Source organism: Tachypleus tridentatus, chromosome 13, assembly GCF_004210375.1.
Source record: "Tachypleus tridentatus isolate NWPU-2018 chromosome 13, ASM421037v1, whole genome shotgun sequence".
Classification (NCBI taxonomy): domain Eukaryota; kingdom Metazoa; phylum Arthropoda; class Merostomata; order Xiphosura; family Limulidae; genus Tachypleus; species Tachypleus tridentatus.
This window is the reverse complement of record NC_134837.1, coordinates 173,479,949-173,502,289: the sequence shown is the minus strand read 5'-3', so window position 1 is coordinate 173,502,289 and position 22,341 is coordinate 173,479,949. Positions and strand designations below refer to the sequence as shown.

The 22,341-nt window shown below is 35.4% G+C and overlaps 1 protein-coding gene across 3 annotated transcripts in view; it reads left to right on the top strand.

The window, feature by feature from the left end:
- The first annotated feature begins 6,220 nt into the window (after positions 1–6,220).
- LOC143238147 (protein kinase C-binding protein NELL2a-like) overlaps positions 6,221–22,341 on the top strand; it is a 118,404-nt gene continuing 102,283 nt past the window's right edge. Inside the window, exon 1 of one of the 3 annotated variants that reach the window (XM_076478121.1) lies at positions 6,221–7,128. In XM_076478121.1, coding sequence (XP_076334236.1) covers positions 7,014–7,128 — 115 coding nt within the window. In that variant the 5' untranslated portion in view covers positions 6,221–7,013. The remainder of the gene's footprint in view (positions 7,129–22,341) is intronic. The other 2 variants (XM_076478119.1, XM_076478118.1) reach the window with 2 other exon arrangements.

Here is a 22,341-nt window from a genome sequence, read left to right as displayed (position 1 = left end):
TGTGAACATTATTGAATGTAAAGTACATTGTTATAGAACTGTCACGCAATTCCAGAAGTGGCCACAGACTCAATAGCCTTCCGCAGAAATTAGCAGTTATACCTGCCTCAGTGCGGGTATTCCTTCTAGTTAATCTAGTAGAATTAACTTAAGCTTTTGGCAGTTACACATTCAGAACTGTTCCATTACAATAAAATTAATTCAGGCCAGTGATACATATAGGAACTTGGCTGATGTAAAATAAAATTTAAATCAAAAACTGGCTTTAATTACTTCCCCTAAAACCACACTATATGTATAAACTAATCCTCAATGTCACCGCATGTGTGACATGTGGAGAAAGGTCTTACATGTTCAGCAACTACATATTGATTTCAAAGCTACTGTGCTCCCCCAGTAGCTCAGCGACGTCTGAATTTATCATGTTGAAAATCGGATTTAGATACCTGTAGTGAGCACAACATAAACAGCCAGTTGTGTAGCTTTGTGTTTAAGGGCAAACAAATAAATCTCGAAAATGCTACCTATAGTTTTCAAATCTTCTCAGAATCAGTCCTTCTCACCAAAATAAGGCAGCACAATCGAGGCTTTGCTTTCACATTAATAATCTCCAAGTAATTGCAGTTTTGATGTGATAAGAAACGTCGGTGTGTTACGATTTAAAACGTTAATCACAATCAGTGTGTTTGTGTTTGTACACGTAAACAATATTTTAATTGTCTTCGTTTTGTTCGAATCTCAATATTCATAAAATGCACAATCAACAGCACGTTATGCTCAGTCTGTTAAATATTTCCGAATTCAAACAAATCAGACACGTATGCAGTTAAATAGACATACGTATATACATATTTACTGTTCTCATACAAAAATACGTACTCATAAATGCACCATACACAGATAATGCACACACATATACATATATATATTACATCCAGTCGTCAGTTAATTACACTCTTTATTTTTATCGTATCCAACTGTGTGTTTACGTGTATATATATATAGATGTATGTATTTTAGAGTAAACAAGAAACAGCCCAAACAAAAATAAAAAACGCTGCACAAATCAAAAGGATCACCAAGGTAAATATTATAATGTGGGATATAAAAGGTACCTTGGGTTTTGGAGGTAACTTATGAATACGACCCACATTGTGGTGAGGATACACTGTCTATCAGTCTTAACCTCCGTTTGCCAGTCTCACACGAAGAAATTCATAAGTAATAATAACTAAATAATATTTTTTTTTCCTTTCATAGCACCAGAAGAAAGAAAATTTACTTCCAAAAACATAAACGATGTGTTAAGTTTTTATATTTATAATAATCATACGTTTTTTTAAATAAGGAGTTATTTAAACAAGTAATAGTAGTTCCAATGGGAGATAAGTATTCTACTTGTATTGTAAATTTGTATCTTTATTTTTTTTAGAATGGGTTTAGTGAAAATTACATAAACCCAGACATTTGTGCTCTAACTTACAGATATATAAATGATTTAGTTTGTATAAATGATCATGAGATAAATAATGTTATTGAGACTGTTATCCCAGTAGAATTAGAAATTGAAAATATTTCAATATCTAATGTAGAGGCACATTATATAGATTAAGAAATTAAAATAATCGATAAGGATATCAATCTAAATATTTTTGATGGAATAAAATATTTTTCTTTTCTAATATATGGTTTACCATCTTTCAAAGGTGAATTTTACAGGAAAAAGAAAACTTTGCAGTCAAAAGAACTACTTATACTGATTAATTTTGCAGGTTCATATTTTTTATTAAACATATGTGCTAATAAATGAAACATAGAACTTGGTGCAGAAAGAGCCCTTTCCAAGTGGCAATCCGAACGTTTTAGTGTTTACGTTTGCCGCTAGGAAAAGTACTATGACGTAATAGTTGCCGAACAAACCGCCAACGCCAACGCGTTGAATGTAAATAAACATGGCCAGTGCATACGGAGAAACAGAGGCGGAGTCTGTTTTGACTTTGTGTTCTGAACAGTGTCGAGTAGCGCCATATCAATTCGAACCTACTCTGAACGAACCTAGAACAGTTACTTTTGACACTAGACAAGTTCTAGTGATGAGGACAGTTCCACGAGCGAGAGTAGCGGAACTGTAAGTGATACTGAAGAAATAAGATTACATATAAAAACAACATGCTTTATGAGGTTTATGAGATTTACATTTAATATGACAATGTCAAAGTACTGTGTTAAGATTAATTTTATTATGATGAGTTATGGAAATATGTTATGGAGTTTATATTTGATTGTTTACAAGTCTACAATGTTGTTTTTTTAAATACATAGCACGTACTTGATTACTTCAACATGTTCAAGACATAGTCTTATTTCAATTTATCTTGAAGTGTTAAATGTGAGAAATGGTATTCTTCAAACTTTTCCATATGGAAAAATGATACAAAAACATTTACAGAATGATCTACCAGCTTTTAAACTTGGAATATACTCTATTTGGGATAGATTTGTCCACTGCCTAGAGTAGGAAATCAAGATTTCACTGACTTTCAGGTGCCACAAATGCAAAACACGCTCATGAATGTGAAATGTGTATGTATAGTTACATTCTTCAAAAACTTGTACTTTTTAAATTATTATATTATACTAATTATTGTTTATCGCTTTATAGTGCACACAAACCTTTAAGTTTGTTCTTTTCGTGATGGCTTCAGAGGGGTGGAAACTGTACGCTGCAGGCTGAGATCAGTCCTCAGCTCTACACGAGGAAGGATGGTGGGAACGATCCTGTCTACTGCCGATGGTTTTTTTCAGTCTCAACCTGCCTGGCTTGAAACCCACGGAATCCAAAACAGTGGGATCCGACACAAAACATGAGCGTTTAAAGTGATCTTGACAAAGCTTTGCATGGTGTGAAGATGCCAGTTCTTCCTGTTGACCATCCGCACCCACTGTCGCTACCTTGCCGGTTCTTTCTCCTTGCACGGAAACGAAAAGAAGCTTTTGCCCGATGCCGAACCGTTTTTACAAACATAAGCAACGCAGTAAACTATGTTATCATAAAACAAACATAAAGTAGCAATATCAAGACAAAAGATAGTCTCACAAAGTAGGTAATCCGAGAAAAGCACCGATAGATTTACATAAAACATCAGCACTGTAAGGAACAAAATGGTCGGCGCGCAACAAAGCGTACTTGGCAACTATTACGTCATAGTTGTAAAACGTCACGGAAACAGCCGAACGACCGAGAGGAACTTGAGTTCGACGACCCGCATATTTTGTTTCATTTTTTACTTACAAACTAAAGTGTTTAAAAATATGGCAACCACACAGGAATTATGCCTAACCAAAGTACAGTTTCTAAGGCAATTATTAAATTTGTTGAAAATTTACCTTTAATAGTGATGTACCATACTCTTCTGTTATAAACATTATAACTTCATAATTATTCAGATATTCTAAAATTAGCTATAAATTACAATATTTTATTATTAATGTTGAAATATTGATGCAAAAATTAATATTTAATGGATTTAATAAAGAAACTATATATAAAATTATCAAAATAGTCTGTGATAAATATAAGAAAACTTAAGAGTAAACGTTTCTGATAACTATTTTTAGTTGTTAATAAGGACATTTAAACAACTTGGCACAACTTTGATGCAGATGAGCACTTTATCGTATATAAAGGCGTGCTTAGAGTCAGAAAATTGGTAGTTACAGTAGACTAAATTGGTAGTGGTTGAGAGTTATACTAGTTAGATTAGATAATTGTTTGGGACTCTTCATACTAGTAAAATTTGTATGCGGGGCTACTAATTAGTGCCTTACCGCCATAATGGAGGCTGGAATGCCAACTTCAGGAGTTAAGTTTATCTTTCTTATCCCCAAGTAGTAGTGTCTTATTATTACTATTTTCTTTCTCTTTATTTTGGTCAAAAATCGTCTTCCAACAACCGTCTGTCTGCAGGCAGTGAAGGGTGATATAGATATTGGACACTGTGGGCTTGAACAGCCACATCTTGCTCTCCCAATTTCTATTTCCTTTTATTATTCTAATATTTAATGTTGATTATTTTATTATTTAGTTTTGATTATTTTTGTTATTATCTATGATTTTGTCATGTGAGACTAGGTTAAGATTAATAGACGGTGTATTCCTACTGCAATGTGAGTCCTACTTCTTCTGACACCTCCAAAACCTAGGGTACGTTTCATATACCACATTATAGTTTGTACTCTGGGGATCCTTTCTATTTGTGCAGCGTTATTTATTTTAGTTTAGACTTCTTTTTTATTTATTATAAAATATCATTAGTCAGAGGTTTGGATTTGCTGTCTTCAATGCAGTCCTTCCTTTTGATCTTGTGTTATTTTACTTATTAATATAGAATATTAATAAATAAATAATAAATACAAGTACTATCTTAGAGTTCAATTCAAGAGGGTTAAATATGGTACCATAATACAAAACAGATCTCAATCTTACTGGATTTAAACTGGTATTGTAATATAACATAAAAGCAAATCTCAATCTTATTGGATTTAAACTGGTGTGGTAATATAAAGACACGTATCAGTCTTACTGGATTGAAACTGATATCATAGCATAATAGCAAGTGTAACTCTATCGGACTGAAATTCTTAAGTTACGAAAACGTTATCCATTTATCCTCAAATCCATAGTCTGGCACACTCACCACTAGGGTACCAACGTAAAGAAAGGCTTTTACGAACCCTAGTTTTATGGAGTAATTTGAAGCATTGAGAGAGCTATTTGTAAAATATGCGCTTTAAGTTCAAGTTGGCATTGAAAATGTTTCGCTAGTAATTTTACTAAACAGAACATGAAACATACAAACTTATGGAAAATTTTATTTTAATAGTGACCAGTTTAACAATTACATTCCTAAGGGGCTATAAGACGTTGACGAAAACTAAAAATTTATTTGCTATTGAACTATTATGTGAATTATTTTTGTTATAAACAAAATAATTTGAAAGTGGACAGTATGTTGATATCAATGAACCTTCAATGTAACTTGTGTGCAAAAATATATTAACACGTTCATATAATTTGACTTTTTCTGAAACCGTTTCCTTCTATGCATGCTTGTTCATTAAAGGGTCTTAGTCATATTTGTAATTAAGATAATAATTGAGAAAATACATACAAATTAAAATTATATATATATACTGATATTCTCTTGGTTCCTTCCTCCCTGCAACTAGCACAGCTGTATGTCTGCAGACTTGCAACGCTAGAATGTTGGTTTCGACAACCCTAGTGGACAGAGCTCACACATATAACGTTTGTGTAGCTTTATTTCATACCTTCAAACAAATAATTATCCTTTGGTATGGATGTTTATCTTCCATTTTATCAATCTTTTTTTTTAATTCATTCGCAGACCTAGTGTTTGTTTTAGAAAAAAAAATCATCATCTGCCTTTCTCTTATTTCAGCTTTTAATAACTAAGTGATAAACTAATTGAAACGTGTAATCCGAATTCAAAATGTACGTTACAATTCGTGGTTCATTTTTTTTTCACATCTGACTTTAATTTCCAGTGAATAATATTACAATATATAATTACATTCCGCTCACGTGTAAGTGATAAATGCCAGTTTAAAAGTTTCTTAAAAGAAAAATTCCCCCGTTAGTACAGCGGCATGTCTCCGGATTTACAACGCTAAAATCAGGGGTTCGATTCCCCGCGGTGGGCTGAGCAGATAGCCTTTCTGGCTTTGCTAAAAGAAAAAAACACACACTTAAAAGAAAAGATTACTTCGCACGATCATTTACTAGTAATTAATTCACTTATTTTTAACTGACTGGCCTGAAGCTGTGTGTACACGAGCATAATCATTTAAATAAAAACTTCGTAAAGTAGGTTTGTGTGGAATTGCTCACTAACCAAACGCTTGGTCTTTTTTGTTTATTTAGTTTTTATTACAGCATTATTGTTTTTATGAAATAAAGCAAGTGTCATTTTTTAACAAACTAATTGATGCATGCACTGAATTATACTTTAAAATTAAGCGATTTTTATTTAAAGTTTTTATCTTTTCTGTGATGAATTTATTATTGTACTTCGAGCTTAGTTTGACTACCGTGTTTTTTATGTTCTTTCTTTTTTGCCTTCGCCGCATTGCTGTTCTCTATCTTACGTCGTGATTTTTTGTAGCTCTTCACAAAGAGCAGCTAGAAACTGCAAACCAAAATGACTTTAACTTAAGACAAGTGTGCATTTGATGCGCTATGAAATAGAGCAAATTTCGGATTACAGACAGAACCAACTGGGGGTATCTATACTGTCATGTACGTCTGCAAGATTCGTCCCCACCTGATAACCCATGTAAGTGGTACGCCAACGATCGATAACCCCTAGTGGGAGACAGTAGTCGGGCTCGCCGGCTTTGACGCTTGTCCGTGGCATGCATGTTTCTAGATTTTAACCTGACTAACCTCGTTCTCTCGTTTCTGAAAAACGGACTGTTAAGGAGGCGCTGTCGTTCCTATCTTGGTGAGCTTGTAGCGCGAAGCACACGGGAGTAGAGCACGCGCAGCTCGCGTCGTAAAGATGTCTCTGGTTACCGAAGAGAAGATAATGTTCCCAGCCTTGTTGGGTGCTAAGTAATCCACTCTAGTTTCTTGCCGACAAACAGGAAGTCGCCGTCATTTTCGTTTGAATCTTCGCGACATATCTAATGGGAAAGGTGGAAGCTGTCGAGCGACAATTAACCCTACTCGGCACGTACTTAGTGATGAAAGCTCAGCGGTGTATCGTGGGCTGCTAGGGAGGAAGAAGAAAGGTATATTTTGGCAACAGACAACCGTCAAACGGTGTCAACTAGCTAGATGACACAACTCACTCTGACACACGATGGTTTGCTTGTGTGCTCGTGTCGTTGATAATAAACCTGGACGAGTCCGAGGACTGACCTCCAATCCCAATGTCTCTGGGCTGTAACACAGATTGTTCTTTTCGCAATGTTATAGTCTACATGTTCACATGAAAGTAGGATTTATAAATCTCTCTTCGAGTATCTCGTGGCTCCGATGTCGTTCCACGATGCTTGCATTTCTCTACGCACTCATCACATCAGAGCTGGTTGCTTACAAATTAGGTGAGTTGTTTATTCGCAGTTGTAGATTTCGCAAAGTTTTCAAACAACAGGTTGTCTTACATAAGTCATCTAATTGATAAAAATCTTCAATGGAAAACATGTTTTTTTCTTCTTCTTTTCACAATTACTTATGAAACAAAGATTGCACCGTGTAAGTAATTAAACCCTACAGTAATAACACGCTTCATTAAAAACGCGAAATTGTGACACATACGTATTGTGACACAGGGAGGCGTTTGTTTAAACGGTTCAACAAATAGGACTTCTTATAATTATACATTAACAAGTAAATATGAAAATTATTTGCAGATTTTAAACTTGTACCATATGATAGAACTGTATGATTTTTTGTAGTTAATATTTTCATTTTTATTTGGGTTTTAGGTAACTGTCTTTCCAGCTTGGAAGTTGCAACATCTCGAATAGATCACAAGATACACGTAAACTAATTTTAGAGAACGCCAGGGAAACGTTTATACCTTTAAATAAGAATGCAAACTGAAAGGTTTTTTTATCAGTTAATACTTTAGATTTCATAACGCATACTTTTGAATTAGAACACGTTGTGAATCAGAGGTAAATTTAGAAAGTGATATGTGTTCATAAACATTCTATTATATTTCTTTTCACTTGAAAAAAAGTACAAAGCGATTATTTTGTCAACCATATAAACTGTTTGTTTTGTGATTTGGTATCAGTGTAAGTGTGAACACTGAAACTTTAAGTTGTGACGATTTTAGAAGAATCATATTATTGTGTATGACTAAAAATATGAGGTATGCCAAGGAGATGACCAGAAATATCTGTCTAGGAACTGACAGGAAATATGTAAGCTGCACCAAGAAGACGACAGGAGATATATGTCTGAGGAATGATTGGTAATATATAAGGGACGCCAGGGAGATTATCAGAGATATATGCTTGGTGAGTGACTGGAAATATATGAGGTGAATCAGGATGATGACCGGAAATATGTAAGGTGCACCAAAGAGACGACAAGACATATATGTCTGGGAAGTGACTGGAAATATGTAAGGGAAGCGAGGTAGAGAATCGGAGATATATGTCTGAGGAGTGACTGGAAATATGTAAGGGAAGCGAGGTAGATGATCGGAGATATGTCTGGGGAGTGACGATTGTAAATATAGTAACTTTGTAGAACGGTTGAAAGTGTGTACTTGGGCATAATTACCTGTTTTACTGACTTGATCAAGCCCTACCCCCAGTTCTTTGTGGATCCCAATAAAAGTTAGAGAAACCCATGTTATTATTCTCTACAAGCCCCCATAAGATGTAGCTACGCCACTAAATATTTAAGGTATACTTGTAGATTGACCACAGAAATGTAAGAAAGTATATGTATATACTGACCAGAAAAATGAATAGCTTGTATATGTGGATTGACTAGAAACGTACAATATTTGCTTCAATTATAATTATTAGAAAAATACATAACGTATACGTGCAGATTGACTGGAAACGTATAATTTACGCTTAAAGTGATGAGAAAAATGTACAGTTTGTATTTGTGGAGTGACTAGGAATATATAATATTACTACACTTGTAAACTACAGTCACATGTTAGACACTGCTATTTATTCCAAGGGTACGAATTCATAGTACGAATTTTCAATCACTCCACAGATACGAACTTTTCTGTCACCATACGTTTAAACACTTAGTCACATTAAAGGCATACGTTATGCAGTTCTGGCCACTCTGCAGAAGATAGCTGTGCATTTCGTGTTTTGTAACTCCTCGGACGATGATATACATTATCAGTTACTCAACAGACATACATCATGCATTTTCAGTCGCTCAGTGGACATACATCATGCATATCCAATAGTTCAGCAGACATGCATCATGCATTTTCAGTCGCTCAGCAGACATACATTATGTGTTTCCAGTCGCCCCAGTGATATGTGTTATTTATATTCTGTTATTCTGTAATTATAAGCACCAATTTCTCTATTCATCCAGCAAACATGCGTGATTATTTTCAGTAACCCCACAAAGACAAGATTTAATTTTCATACTCACTCCCCAGACACCCATTTTATAACTCTGATCACTTCACAGGTAAATATTAATATTTTCTATGCATTCCTCATCAGCTTCAGCTGGTTATATATTCCTACTCACAATCCGCTCGTTCTCGTGGTTTTTATATATGTATGCATTATACATTCAAAGTAATGGAGTTTTTATTTGATTAAAAGGCCTGACATGGCCAGATGGTTAAGGCACTCAACTCATAATCCGAGTGTTGCGGGTTCGAATCCTGTATCACCAAACATACTCGCTCTTTCAGCCATGGGGGCGTTATAAAGTAAAAGAGTAGCCCATGTAGTGGGTGAAGATGACGAGCTGCCTTCCGTTTAGTCTTACACTACTAAGTTAGGGACGGCTGGCGCAGATAGTCCTCGTGCAGCTTTGCGCAAAATTCAAAAACAAACAATTTGATTATAATTTAATAATAATACTAAAATTCTTAATTGAACCAAAATGTGTTTGAAAGTACGTGAAAAATCGAGACTTCGAAAATTTGTATAATTCTGATGCTTCTGAAGTTACGTGAAATACATACCACTTATGAACTGAAGATGTAGAAGACGTAATTAACATTAGTTACAATCCTTGTCTACTAATTAAAATACGTAAACGTGAAGATAAGTAGATTTACAATCTTAATGCTTGAATACAACCATATACAGACACACGCGTGTAGGCGCTCGTTTTTGTTATTTCAGCATATAATTATTCTCTCAAGCCCAGATAGGAAATGATACACTTGCTAGACTTTAGTATTCAAAGTCAGGATTTCAGGTTGTATACTCATTATTGATCTTTTATGGATAAATATAATCGAAGCAGAAATAAACGCCTTCTAAACACATAAGCCGCGTACTAGAAATGGGTAGCGAATTTTGTCCATCTTATATTTGTAGTTGGAAAAAGCTGTATAGCAAAATTAAACATCCGTATTTACCAAGACATTTAAAAAAGAAAAAAAATCAATGAAGTTTTCAATTTTATTCTCTCCTTTCCCTTGTATTTTTTCTTCCCAGGAATGAATCTCATTCATCGATTACCTTGCCTTTCAATGATTTTTCTGCAATGATCCGAGCAAAGAGTAGCAAGCAAGCAAGCTGACGATCCCTAGATAAGTAAACAAATCGAAACCCACAACCACCACAAAAACAAAAGATGGACGTCGCTATTTTATCGATTTCTTCATTAACTTTGTTTATTTTCAAACAATGTTTTATCGAGATCTCTCTAGCTGAAAATGAAAGAGATTAAAATGATATATTTAAATAGTGATGAACTAAAAACGTAATATGTAAATCTACATTTAACGGGAATAAGTGATAACTTATCTTTATGTAAATAAATGATACTGATTTTAAACAGTAAGAACTATTTTAATTAATCAAAGTGATACCGCGGTGAGATTACGAACTTATACAATGCTTAAATCCGGAGCTTGATTCCCCTTGATGTACAGAGCTTTTCACAACAACAATAAATTAAAGTGAGAAACTAAAGTAGCGAAATAAAAGCAATAATTTATATTAAAATGTTTAATTAACGCAGGAACTAATTGTTATCATGCATTAACGAAAATGGTTACAAACTTTCAATAAAATGTGATATCCTGACAAGCTGAAAGTTTGCTTTAACAAAATGTTGAAAACTTGTTATTAGACTGTGTATAACTCGTTATTAACGGCACATTTGTCCATGTTTTATAGAGTCGCATTTGCCATTTTGTAAGCCTAACTGGATTGTAACTTTATTTGTAGAAAATCTTTTTGCTATAATAAAACCGCGGGGAACACCATATTGCATGAAGATCTATAATCAGACGCCCTGGTAAATAACCAGTTCGGTCTGAAAAAAGTTCCCACTTTCCTGTCGCAGTGAGCCAGGCGCCCTTCACACAGTTCGATCGATCATCAGAAACTGGAACCTAAGTAGAAGCCAATGAAATTGTATAGGCAGCATCTTCAAACTGCTGGTGGTTAAATCTGTTGTAACAGATACACATCAAAGCCTGGGAAAAGAATACCTGTCTTTCTTCAATCGGCACTGCAGTTATATTTTATACCAAAAGTGTTTGAGTGTATCAATAACGTTTCTTAAGAACAATGAGAAGTCCTCGGAGAAGAACTAAAATTTCACCAATTATTTGGGTCAAGAACTTCCAAGCATTTTAATTTGAATCTCTTCAAGACCTTAGACACCGTGTCCGAGGGCCCCTACAAAGGGATTTAATAGTAAGTCTGAGATACATTATTCTCACTGCAGCTAGTTAGAAGTTCTCAAACAGTTTAACATGAGGCCCTTCAAGACCCTAAACACATTGTTTGAAGACCCCTACAAAGGGACTTAATAGCCACTGTGAGATGCCTTACTTTCACTGAAGTTGTTCTTTAAAAAAAAACAACCTCAAGGACAAACAAAAATGTGTAATTATATCTGCATCAAAAAACAAAATGCTTGTTAAAAATATTTCTTTCTCCGGAATCATGAAAGTTTTAAAAATAATATTTCAATATGTTCAAAGACCCTCCTGAGATCTTCTCACGTACTCCATCTTGGAAACAGTTTAGTAGTTGAAAGACCAGAGCGATTTATCTGTCTACCTACTACTGAATCTCCCTTTTGAACATTGACAAGTAATAATAAAGTAAGAAGGTATTTATTCTACACATCAGTATCCAGTGTTAAATATCTCTTTAAAAAAGTAACTTTCATTGACTTTAACTTGAATTCTTTGTCACTAAAATTAGATTTTGCAAATGAAGTACAAATTACCAAATATGATAGTGTTTTTCTTAAGTATGTGTAGTTGAAAACATGATATTTCCCAATGCTGATTTTGTGTTTTTTATGTCAGCCAGTGACTGTGCATTTCCTAGTTAACTGTTGTGAGGCGTATGGAGCTAATAGAGTAAAGATTTCTATACTATAGCGCTTACAGCATTGCACTTGTGTTTCATTAACGTTCAAATATTTTATAGCTTTGATACTTTTGAATAGTCACATTCCCATTTCATTGATGTAACAACCAATCTCTAAAACAAACATTTTTTTCAAACATAAGTGATATACTAACCTTGTCGTTAAATACAAGGATATAAGTATCCCTTTATAGTTACTTATTTAAAAGCGTGCAGACTTTCGACTCTAAAAGTCGAATTTGGATTGTGGACAGAGCACATATAGCCTATTGTGTAGCTTCGGGCTTAAAAAGAATTAAACCTTTCAGTCAACACGCTAACAGTCGAACAATAAACCTAAAGTTAGTGCGTAATACATTTCATATTGTGTGCTGCTCCTGGAACTACATCCATCGTCAGTCTCAGTCAGACGTGAACACCATATATTGCTCAATACTATAACTTTCTGGTTAGGGCATTCAACTCGCAATCTCCTTCCCGAGAGCATAGTCGCGCACCCAGCCGTGGGGGCGCTATAATGTGACGGTCAATCACACTATTCTTTGGTAAAAGAGTAGTCCAAGAGTTGACAACGGGTGGTGATAACTAGCTGCCTTCCCTCTAGCTTCACTATTAATGCAAATAGCCCTGATATAGATTTGAAAAATACATAATAGATCATTACAAACCTATTTTTTTCGGTGGGGTGGTGGGGATCTTTTATTAATGTAAAATTTTCATGTCTGTTTGATAAGCACAATGTTACACAATAGGCTGTTTGGGTACAGGTATACTAAAATGCGGTATGTAGCGTGATAAACCCTCATCAGGCTCACCGCTGAGCCACTAGGAACATTTTTCATAATAATTACGCCTACTAGAAAAAAGTGTTTTTTTATGTATTTCATTGTATAATGCTATACCTAGATTGTTTTAACAGTAGGTATCGACGCTGTGCCAGTTTTTGTCTGCGCTTTGTCTACCATGTGGAATCGATCTCTGGATTTAAGCTTTGTAATTCCATAAACTTCCTGTTGGCTCACCGAGAGAGGGCACTGTATCTCAACTACACATAGATTTTATTCACATCAATGGGAACATTTACAGAACACAGTGCTCTTTAGAAACAACTGTCAATCTTTGAATTGGGTGTGTTTGTGCGAGCACAAAGCTAAACGATGGACTAATTACACCGTGCTAGCCACGGGGATCAAACTCGCTACTTAGAACAGAGAAAAGGTTTCTTATTCCGGAAGAGTTTGTATGAGATTTTTCGACATATTTGTAAGTTTCGCTGTTTCCGAGTAATTTCAGCGGGGTGTGACTTTGTAAAGTCACGCTAGACAGCTGTCGTTCGTAGTCAAGCCCCTCCCCTCTCAAGAAGAAGGATATTAGCTTTGAAAACGACTGTATTACAATCTAATTCAAGGATGTTTTGGTTTCGACTGGTTTGGACATAAACAGTAGTCAGTATATTTCTATCAGTGTTCATATGTACTTTGCACGTGTGTTATACATTGTCTACTGAAAATGATGCGAGAAATAAGCTGAAAGGAAACATAACAGTAAAGAATGTGGTTGCATGACAGTTTAAGCTACCTTACAAGTAGTAGTTGGTGAAGCAATATTCTGGGTTTATGTTTCGGGGGAGGGGAAATAATCTTGGGAGGTGCGACTGTTGGAACGCCATAGTAATATTTTAAAGCTCATCCGCATTATGCCAGGCATGGACATGTGGTTAGGGATCTTTACTCGCAACTTGAAGGTCGCAAACTCGAATCCTCCCCCTTTCAACCATGGGGGCGTTATAAGGTACGGTCAATCCCACTATTCGTTGGTGAAAGAGTAGCCCAAGAGTTGGCGGTAGGTGGTGCTAAATGGCTGTCTTCCCTCTCACTGTTAAGTTAGGGACGACTTGCGTAGTTAGCCCTCGTGTAGCTTTGCGCGAAATTCCAAACAAACTTTTGTAACATAATTTTTGTTCGTTTGAGGGAGGAGTTTCAACTAACGTAAAATATCAGAACCCTCTCTCCTCGAAGAACCTTTTTTGTTTTGGTCTATAGAAAATCTAAATATCAGACTGCCCCACCTCATGTTATCTAAGCCGAAAGAAAAAGTAAGCGATGATTTTCACGTTCTTTGTTACATGTTTTTTTCAGGAATACTTAAACTCTTTTATGCAAAAGAAGGATGGTTTAAAAAATTATGCGAAACTTTCTTTTAAACATACATTGTTCGTTACAAACATGTATTCTCCCTTGCAGACATGCATATGGCCCGGCATGGCCAAGCATGTTAAGGCGTGCGACTCGTAATCTGAGGGTCGCGGGTTCACATCCCTGTTGCGCCAAACATGCTCGCCCTTTCAGCCGTGGGGGTGTTATAATGTGACGATCAATCCCACTATTCGTTGGTAAAAGAGTAGCCCAAGAGTTGGCGGTGGGTGGTGATGACTAGCTGCCTCCCCTATAGTCTTACACTGCTAAATTAGGGACAGCTACCACAGATTGCCCTCGAGTAGCTTTGTGCGAAATTCAAATTCAGACATGCATTCTCCCTTACAAACATGCATTTTGTTGCGCCCTCCTCCGCATCCCGTATAACATGCTGTAATGTAATTTTTTCGTGTTAACTGATATTAATATTTGTACTGTAGTTTCTGAAACTTTTTTTTTATTTCTACATTCGGATATAACTTATATGCTTCTACAGTCAAAGTTGAGCCTCCTACGGACTCTCCGCGCCTCCCTTGGGGGTATGCCCCACAGTTTACACACTATGGGTTTGACAGATTCATAAATAAGCTTGTTCTAAATCTCTTATTCTAACTACTATTTCTCAAAGCTACTATTAACTTTTTTACTCACATTCTAGAGAGACTAAGCTCTCTAAACTGTGATGGAATATTTAGTAATCCCGTTATTAACCGGTTATAGAACTACATAAACCTTTACTTCTTCAGTAAGTTACTATGCTTACGTAAAGGAATACCGAAAGGTTTATCTTAGTTTTAAACACGTCAACTACCTAAGCCCTTGATTATCAGAGCTTTACTGGGTGCAGCTGCTAAAATTTCATAACATACTGTTCGCAATCCTCTTCTCCTGTGGAGCACAATTAACTTGTGGCAATAAACTTAGAAGAATAAAATGACCTATACTCTTTATTTCAATCAACGCTTCATTGGGGCTAGTTGTACAAAAACTGTTTGATGTGCAAATATAAGTTAACTCTTTTCTATCGCTAGGGTCAAGCTTATTTTATTTTCCTCAGTTTATTTAATGCTTGCTTATACGAATGTTACTCTACGAATCTACGATCCAGAGAGACGGTAATATATTTATTGTTATGGTTTAAACCAAATATTTGAACGTATTTTCTTACAGGAATTTAAATACAAAATACTGATACGATAGCCATATTTGCTTCAATTTGTAAAGAAGTTCGAAAAATTCGTATGAATATATAGCAGAATGAAGTCCACAAGTCTAAAACCTGTAGTATGGAGTAAGACTACAAACACTATTAGTTTTATGCACCCCGTCGCACCAAACACGCTCGCTCTTTCAGCTATGGGGGCGTTAACTAGTTTTGATCAATCCCACCTGTCGTTGGCGAAAGAATTGCCCAAAAGTTGGCGGTGGGTGGAGATAACTAGCTACCTTCCCTCTTGACTTACACTGCGAAATTAGGGATGGCTAGCGCAGATAGCCCTTGTGTAGCTTTGTACGAAATTCAAAAGCAAGCAAACAAACAAACTTCCGTCGTTTGTCCACGTTATGCTAGTCGTTCATTTTATTTTCTGTCATATCGCGAATTTTGAAAGTAAATTTTCCTCACGTTTTCTTCTTGACAGCAATACATGTATAATTTTAGTCATGTGATAAAGTAAATTCATTGAAACAAATTATAATTTAACGTGCATAAACGTTAAGGAAGCTACATACACGAATTTGCTTCCTTACGTATGTATAGAACGTATTTACAAAAAATGATGTTTGTAATTAATATTGTTAACAGTTTTTAATGCAATCTGTTACTTCCTAATCCCATTTGCAGCTTGCACTTTTGTTACAAAACACTCTATAAACACCTGCCACACAGGTCAGCTCAACATCATTTAATACTGTGCCCAAAATAGTCAACAAATTTGTTAATGAAAATACGAAATGAGGATATCTATATGGATTACACAGGGTGTTCGGAAAGACACTGTGCACTTATATAAATATTAACAGACAAGTTTCAATGTAGAATACAGGAGGTAAATATGAATGACAATTATAAACAATGTTGAAAGTGGCCCCCGTTGGTATCAGTACAGGCTTGGATTCTTCTTATTTTGTTTCTAAACACCGCTATCAGTTGCTGGCTTGAAATAGACTGTTATCTCTGATTACAAAACTGCACAGTGACTTTCCGAACACCCTGTAGTATGATGTTACCATACTGAACATTATACCAATACTATTTATACCATACTGTACATTATATCATACTGAATATTATACCATAATAATATTATACCATACTGAACATCATACCATACTAATTTGAGAATCGGTATAATTTGTTTGTTTATGAATTTCCCTCGAAGCTGCACAAGGGCTATGTGCACTAGTTTTCCCTAAATTAGCAGTGTAAGGCAAGAGGAAAGACATCAAGCCAATACCACTCACCTCAAGCTCTTGAGCTGCTTTTTAACCAAAGAATAGTGGAATTGACCATAACATTATTATACTCCCACGACTGAAAACACGAGTATGTTAGTGTGGCGGAAACTCCGATCTGCGACCCTCAGACTACTAGTCGAGTGCCTTAACTAGGTCATACCGGGCTTAACCAAGTCGATATTTGATAAAATGTAACTTATCCTAACACCTGTCAGAAGACTTATCTTAGATATACTAATAATCACAACCAAGTAGTGGTGATACTTATCTGTTAAAATAATATTAATCAAATAGTGGTGTTAACACGTAATACTTGTCTGTAAAAATAATATTAATCAAATGGTGGTGTTAACACGTGATACTTATCTGTAAAAATAATATTAATCAAATGGTGGTGTTAACACGTAATACTTATCTGTAAAAATAATATTAATCAAATAGTGGTGTTAACACGTGATACTTATCTGTAAAAATAATATTAATCAAATAGTGGTGTTAACACGTGATACTTATCTGTAAAAATAATATTAATCAAATGGTGGTGTTAACACGTGATACCTATCTGTAAAAGTACAACAATCATATAATGATGTTAGTGAATGATACCTTCGATAAAAATAACGTCATATAGAAAGGTTACAAATTTATTTTGTTGCTCTAAGCCGTTAAATGTTGCAATATACAACTGCTATAGACTTTTTTACGTAAACTATTTTAAAGTTGTTTGTTACCCCGAATGCAATGATAATTTAGGATCTAACTTATTTTGATAAACCGGCGGCTCCTTCAGTTTTTATAAACTCGACATAAACATTTTTATGCTGGTTTAAGCACTTTTCACTTATTACTTGTTTCCGGTTTATTTTTTTGTAGTTGTTTCTGACCTCGTCACTAGTTGTCAAGCTCGTTTTGTCTGACGGGTTAAATCGCGGCTTCTGTGCAATTCCTGGCAAGCGAACCTGAGCTTTCAGACGTAATTAAACTTTTACCCAAAATTGAAAAACGTTAAAATGTTCGTATTCAATTCAAAATAGTGATAACAGAAAATGAGTACATAAAAAAATGGCGGTCGCCCTTCGGAACGGGTCAAAGATGATTATTTCAACGTAATTTATTTTCATGTCGGTCTGTATCCGCTAACTCTTGAGTGAATAAAATGGATTTTGGCCGCGTGCGTGCGTGTTTACTTATAGCAAAGCCATACTGGGCTATCTGAGTCCACCGAGGTGAATCGAACCGCTGATTATAGCGTTGTAAATCCGTAAACCTACCGCTGTACCAGCGGGGGACAATTTTGGTCGCACTTGTTAAAGTAATCTTGAGTCATGGGTTGTTTAAGATATTTAGTCCCCGGATGTATAATGAAACAAAATAGGTTAAGCCCTCTGTTACAGGTTTTCTCTAGATCTAGGTTTTCTTAGAATTCTCTAAGAGAATTTAGTAATTTGAGAGTTTTCTGTTTTTGCTGCATTAAATAAAACAAACAATAAAGCTAGAATATAGTCTTCTCTTTGTTATCCTATCTATTAGCAAGCCAAGTTACCCGCAGTTCTTTGAAGTCGGTTGGAACAGGTGTTTTAGATAAACACAGCCTTTAATTACGAACTTACAGCGCTAAAATTTGTGTTTTGATACCTGTGGTGCGCAGAGCACAGATAACTCATTGTGTTACTTTAGGCTTAATTACAAACAACTAAATAATTAACTGCCTTTTTTGTACTCTCATTACTAAGAAAATTAAAATTACTCGCGTTCAGTTTTCACACAGGTTTACCGACGTTGTTGTGGTTACGGACTCGGTCATCACGTCCAGTTTTAACACAGGTTTGCAGATGTTTCTGTAGTGACCGATTGGTAATCACATTCAGTTTTCAAACAGTTTTATCGATGTTATTGTTGTGGTTACCAACTCGGTAATCACGTGAGAGCATACACTCACAGCATACGTTTTTTTTTTTTTTTTGTAATTAGCTTGTATCTGGAAAGATCAGTTGTTTCCAGTATCTAGACAACGCACTTTAGAAAGTTCCGATCTATCCTTAGAGTAACTAAGAACGATTTCACTACTCTCGCCTTACTCCATATTTTGCAGGAACACGTTACGACTTCTTGGAGGAATCTCAGTTAGTGTTCGTCATATTTTTGTTTCCATAAAGGTATTTTATTTTTCATCCAATTTGAAGTAATTTAGCGAAGCCCGATTTTGATTTATCTACGCTTGGATTTTGTTATCATTAATTAGTATTCGTATTTTGGTCTTTATAATTTCATTAACCTTTTCCAATAAATCCGACTAATGTTTTGAGAGTCAGCTTATCTATACGCGTTTGTTGTTAAGCGTAAATCTACACAATGGGTTATCTGTGTTCTCTGCCCATTGCAGCTATCCAAACCCGACTTTTAGCGTTATAAAACCCCAAACGTACTTCTGATCCACCAAAGAGACTTACTTATATATGCGCTACTGTTCTTTAAGCAGAGTATCACAGTGTTATGTGGAGGTCTCACAAGTGGATTTTTATGGGACCAACAAATGACTCGTACATAGGTCTGTTGAAAAAGCAGTAGCAAGAGATTCATTTACAGGATATATACAAATAAATAGACAAAAATAATCAATCGGTGTAACATTTCTAAAATTCAATAAAACAATTGTTGGCGTTCATTCATTCCAAGAGTTGAAACAGGTTATTTGTCACCAAATCATTTCTACGTGTAGTCTCATTCGGCTTTCACATTAAAAATACCTTCTATTTATGTTTGTACTCATGATATGATATCACATTAAAACAATGGTCGTTTTTTTTATAATTCTAGTCCCTTGTTTCGTATTTTACTCTTTAGCTTATGGTTACATTTTTTAAACACCAGGCCACGTACTTCCGTCGTAGATCCGGCATGGCCAGGTGGTTAAGTTACTCGACTCGTAACTTGAGGGTGGTGGGTTCGAAAACCCGTCATACCAAACATGCTCGCTCGCCCTTTTAGCCATGGAGGCGTTATAATGTGACGATCAATCCCACTAGTCGTTGGCGAAAGAATAGCCCAAGAGTTGGCGGTGGGTGGTGATGACTAGCTACCTTCCCTCTCGTCTTACCCTGCTAAATTAGGGACAGCTAGGGCAGATAGCCCTCGTGTAGTTTTGCGCGAAATTCAAAAGCAAACAAACAAACTTCCGTCGTTTGTCCACGTTATGCTGGTCGTTCATTTTATTTTCTGTCATATCGCGAATTTTGAAAGTAAATTTTCTTCACGTTTTTTTGTAATTTCTTTCTACATTCTTTCCCTTGTTTATGATGATCTTATAAATTCACCGTACTGGTGCTCGCATTATTTAAGTGCTCTTAACATCACTGATGCAAAGTATCCGAAACGATTTCTACTTCTGTACGACTAGGAAGGAATCCTTCAAGTACATTATTTCTGGAATAATGAATGATTTGAAGACTTATTAGGATAACTTGTTGATAATTTACAGTTAAACAGCTCAGTTGTTTTAAGTTTCAAAATACAAAAAGTTGAATAATGATTTTCATTTCTTTAAACAATTAAACTGTTTCTTCCTGAACACTTATAATTCCAACTATTATTTGTCCCAGTCTGTGACTTAGTTCTATTAGACCCCGTCATCTACTCTTAACTTTCGCTCTCATAAAACTAAATATTAACCCTCTAGCCAACCTGGGCCATCCCATGATCTACTCTTAACTTTATTAAACTAAATATCAACCCACTACACAATACTACCTGAACGCTTTAAAAGGTTATTTTCTTAGTGTAAAGTTACATAATGGGTGATTTGTACTCTGTCCATGGGACAGTAGCTCAGAAATAATACTCACTTTGAATTCTAATATTTTGTTGGTTTTTGGTTTTTCAATTTTGCGCAAAGCTACACGAGGGATATCTGCACTAGCCGTCACTAATTAAGTTATGATGGAAGAGATTGTGTATGAACTACTTGAACTACAATTTGAAATTGTTCGGCTTTACAAACGTGGTATGATACCAGAATAAATTTAATGGTATGTTACAGCTCTTTCCTCACTCGTGATAAGTAGTAGTGCAGCACTATGTAGCAGGTGAGATTCCACGAAAACAAAGTTCAGTGGCAAAAGCCGCCCACGTATTCAAGATAACAATACGCAACATAATCAAAAAGGATATTTTCTGTAAACGAGTCCAACATGGTATGGATTTATGAAGATAAGGCTTGCAGTCATACCTTCTGTTCAACCATCGCATGCTTCGACAAGTTAGAAAATGAAAGGGCTACTCATGCTATTACATGCGAAGCCATGCTGGCCAAATCGCCAGACGTAGTGCCAATACATAGGCTATATATTAAGGTGGTGCAATGAGACTGTCGAAACGGGCGCTTGATAACTGTTGTTCTCCTACGCTAGATAGATTATGGAAAATATGACAGCAAGAGTGGTATACTTTGGATATGACAGCCTTATGAAGGAGTCTTTTGCAATAAAAACTACGATGCAGTATATTTTCAAAACTCACGATCGTCAGATAGATATTGACCAGACGTGACGACATGGACTGTAACGACGTAAAAAAAGCTTCAAATGTGTTTTAATGTTCAAACCTCCGTTTGGACTACTTCTGTTGTTTTTATTCCAAACAATTCAAAATTGCTTTTTTTGTAAGGGACAGATCTTGGCGGTTAAGCCTTATAAGTGTATATTTGAATAATGTACACTTTGCAAATGCTGTACGTTTCATGCTGTAATATTATCGCAAGTGAAAGTTTGCAAAAGTTTCTAAAACCTTTCTTGTTTTTATTCTGAACAAATTTAAAGGTTTTAGAAAATATAACTTATCATGTTCATCGTGTTATATTTGTAACACCAAATCAATGCAATGTATTAACATGACACACCTTGAAATACTTTCAGGATCAAATGATTAGCGTGCCCACACTTTGAATCCAGTAATTCATTTCTCGTGCTCTGGACTTTGGAGTCTTTGGTGCGCTATTCGAGTGATAATTAAATCCTACCATTCGATTACATGAGTAGCTCAAGAAATGGCGGTGGATTCTGTTGAATAGCTCCTTTCTCTCAAGTTTATTGGTTTACAATTAAAGTCAGCTACATAGAAATAGTTCTTGTGTCGCATTGCGCTCAAAGTTTCAAAACAAATACATATCCATAATCTATTTACATGATTCATTACAACAGCAAAATAAATAAATAAATATCAAAGATCATCAAAAACTGTGTGCAGTTAGTATTTGTAATTAGAAAAAAATAATATCATTTTCTATGTCTTATATTTCGTGTAGTCACAGGTACTATATCTATATATTATATATTTGAATAACAATACTTTTACAGCAGCAAACTAAAATACAGACAAACTATGTTTTTGTTTAGATGCATCATTTCACTGAAACATTTATCGAAATACAAAAAAAAAAAACGCTGAGCCATCGTTTCTGTAACAAATGGCCGTATTACCAAAGATTTTACTTTCTCTCACACAAAGGGTAAAAACCCTATTCAGCAAGTGTTAGTATGGTGTTGTATTGTGTCTCTGAATTCTCTATCGATTATAGAAGTAATGTGACTTGCAA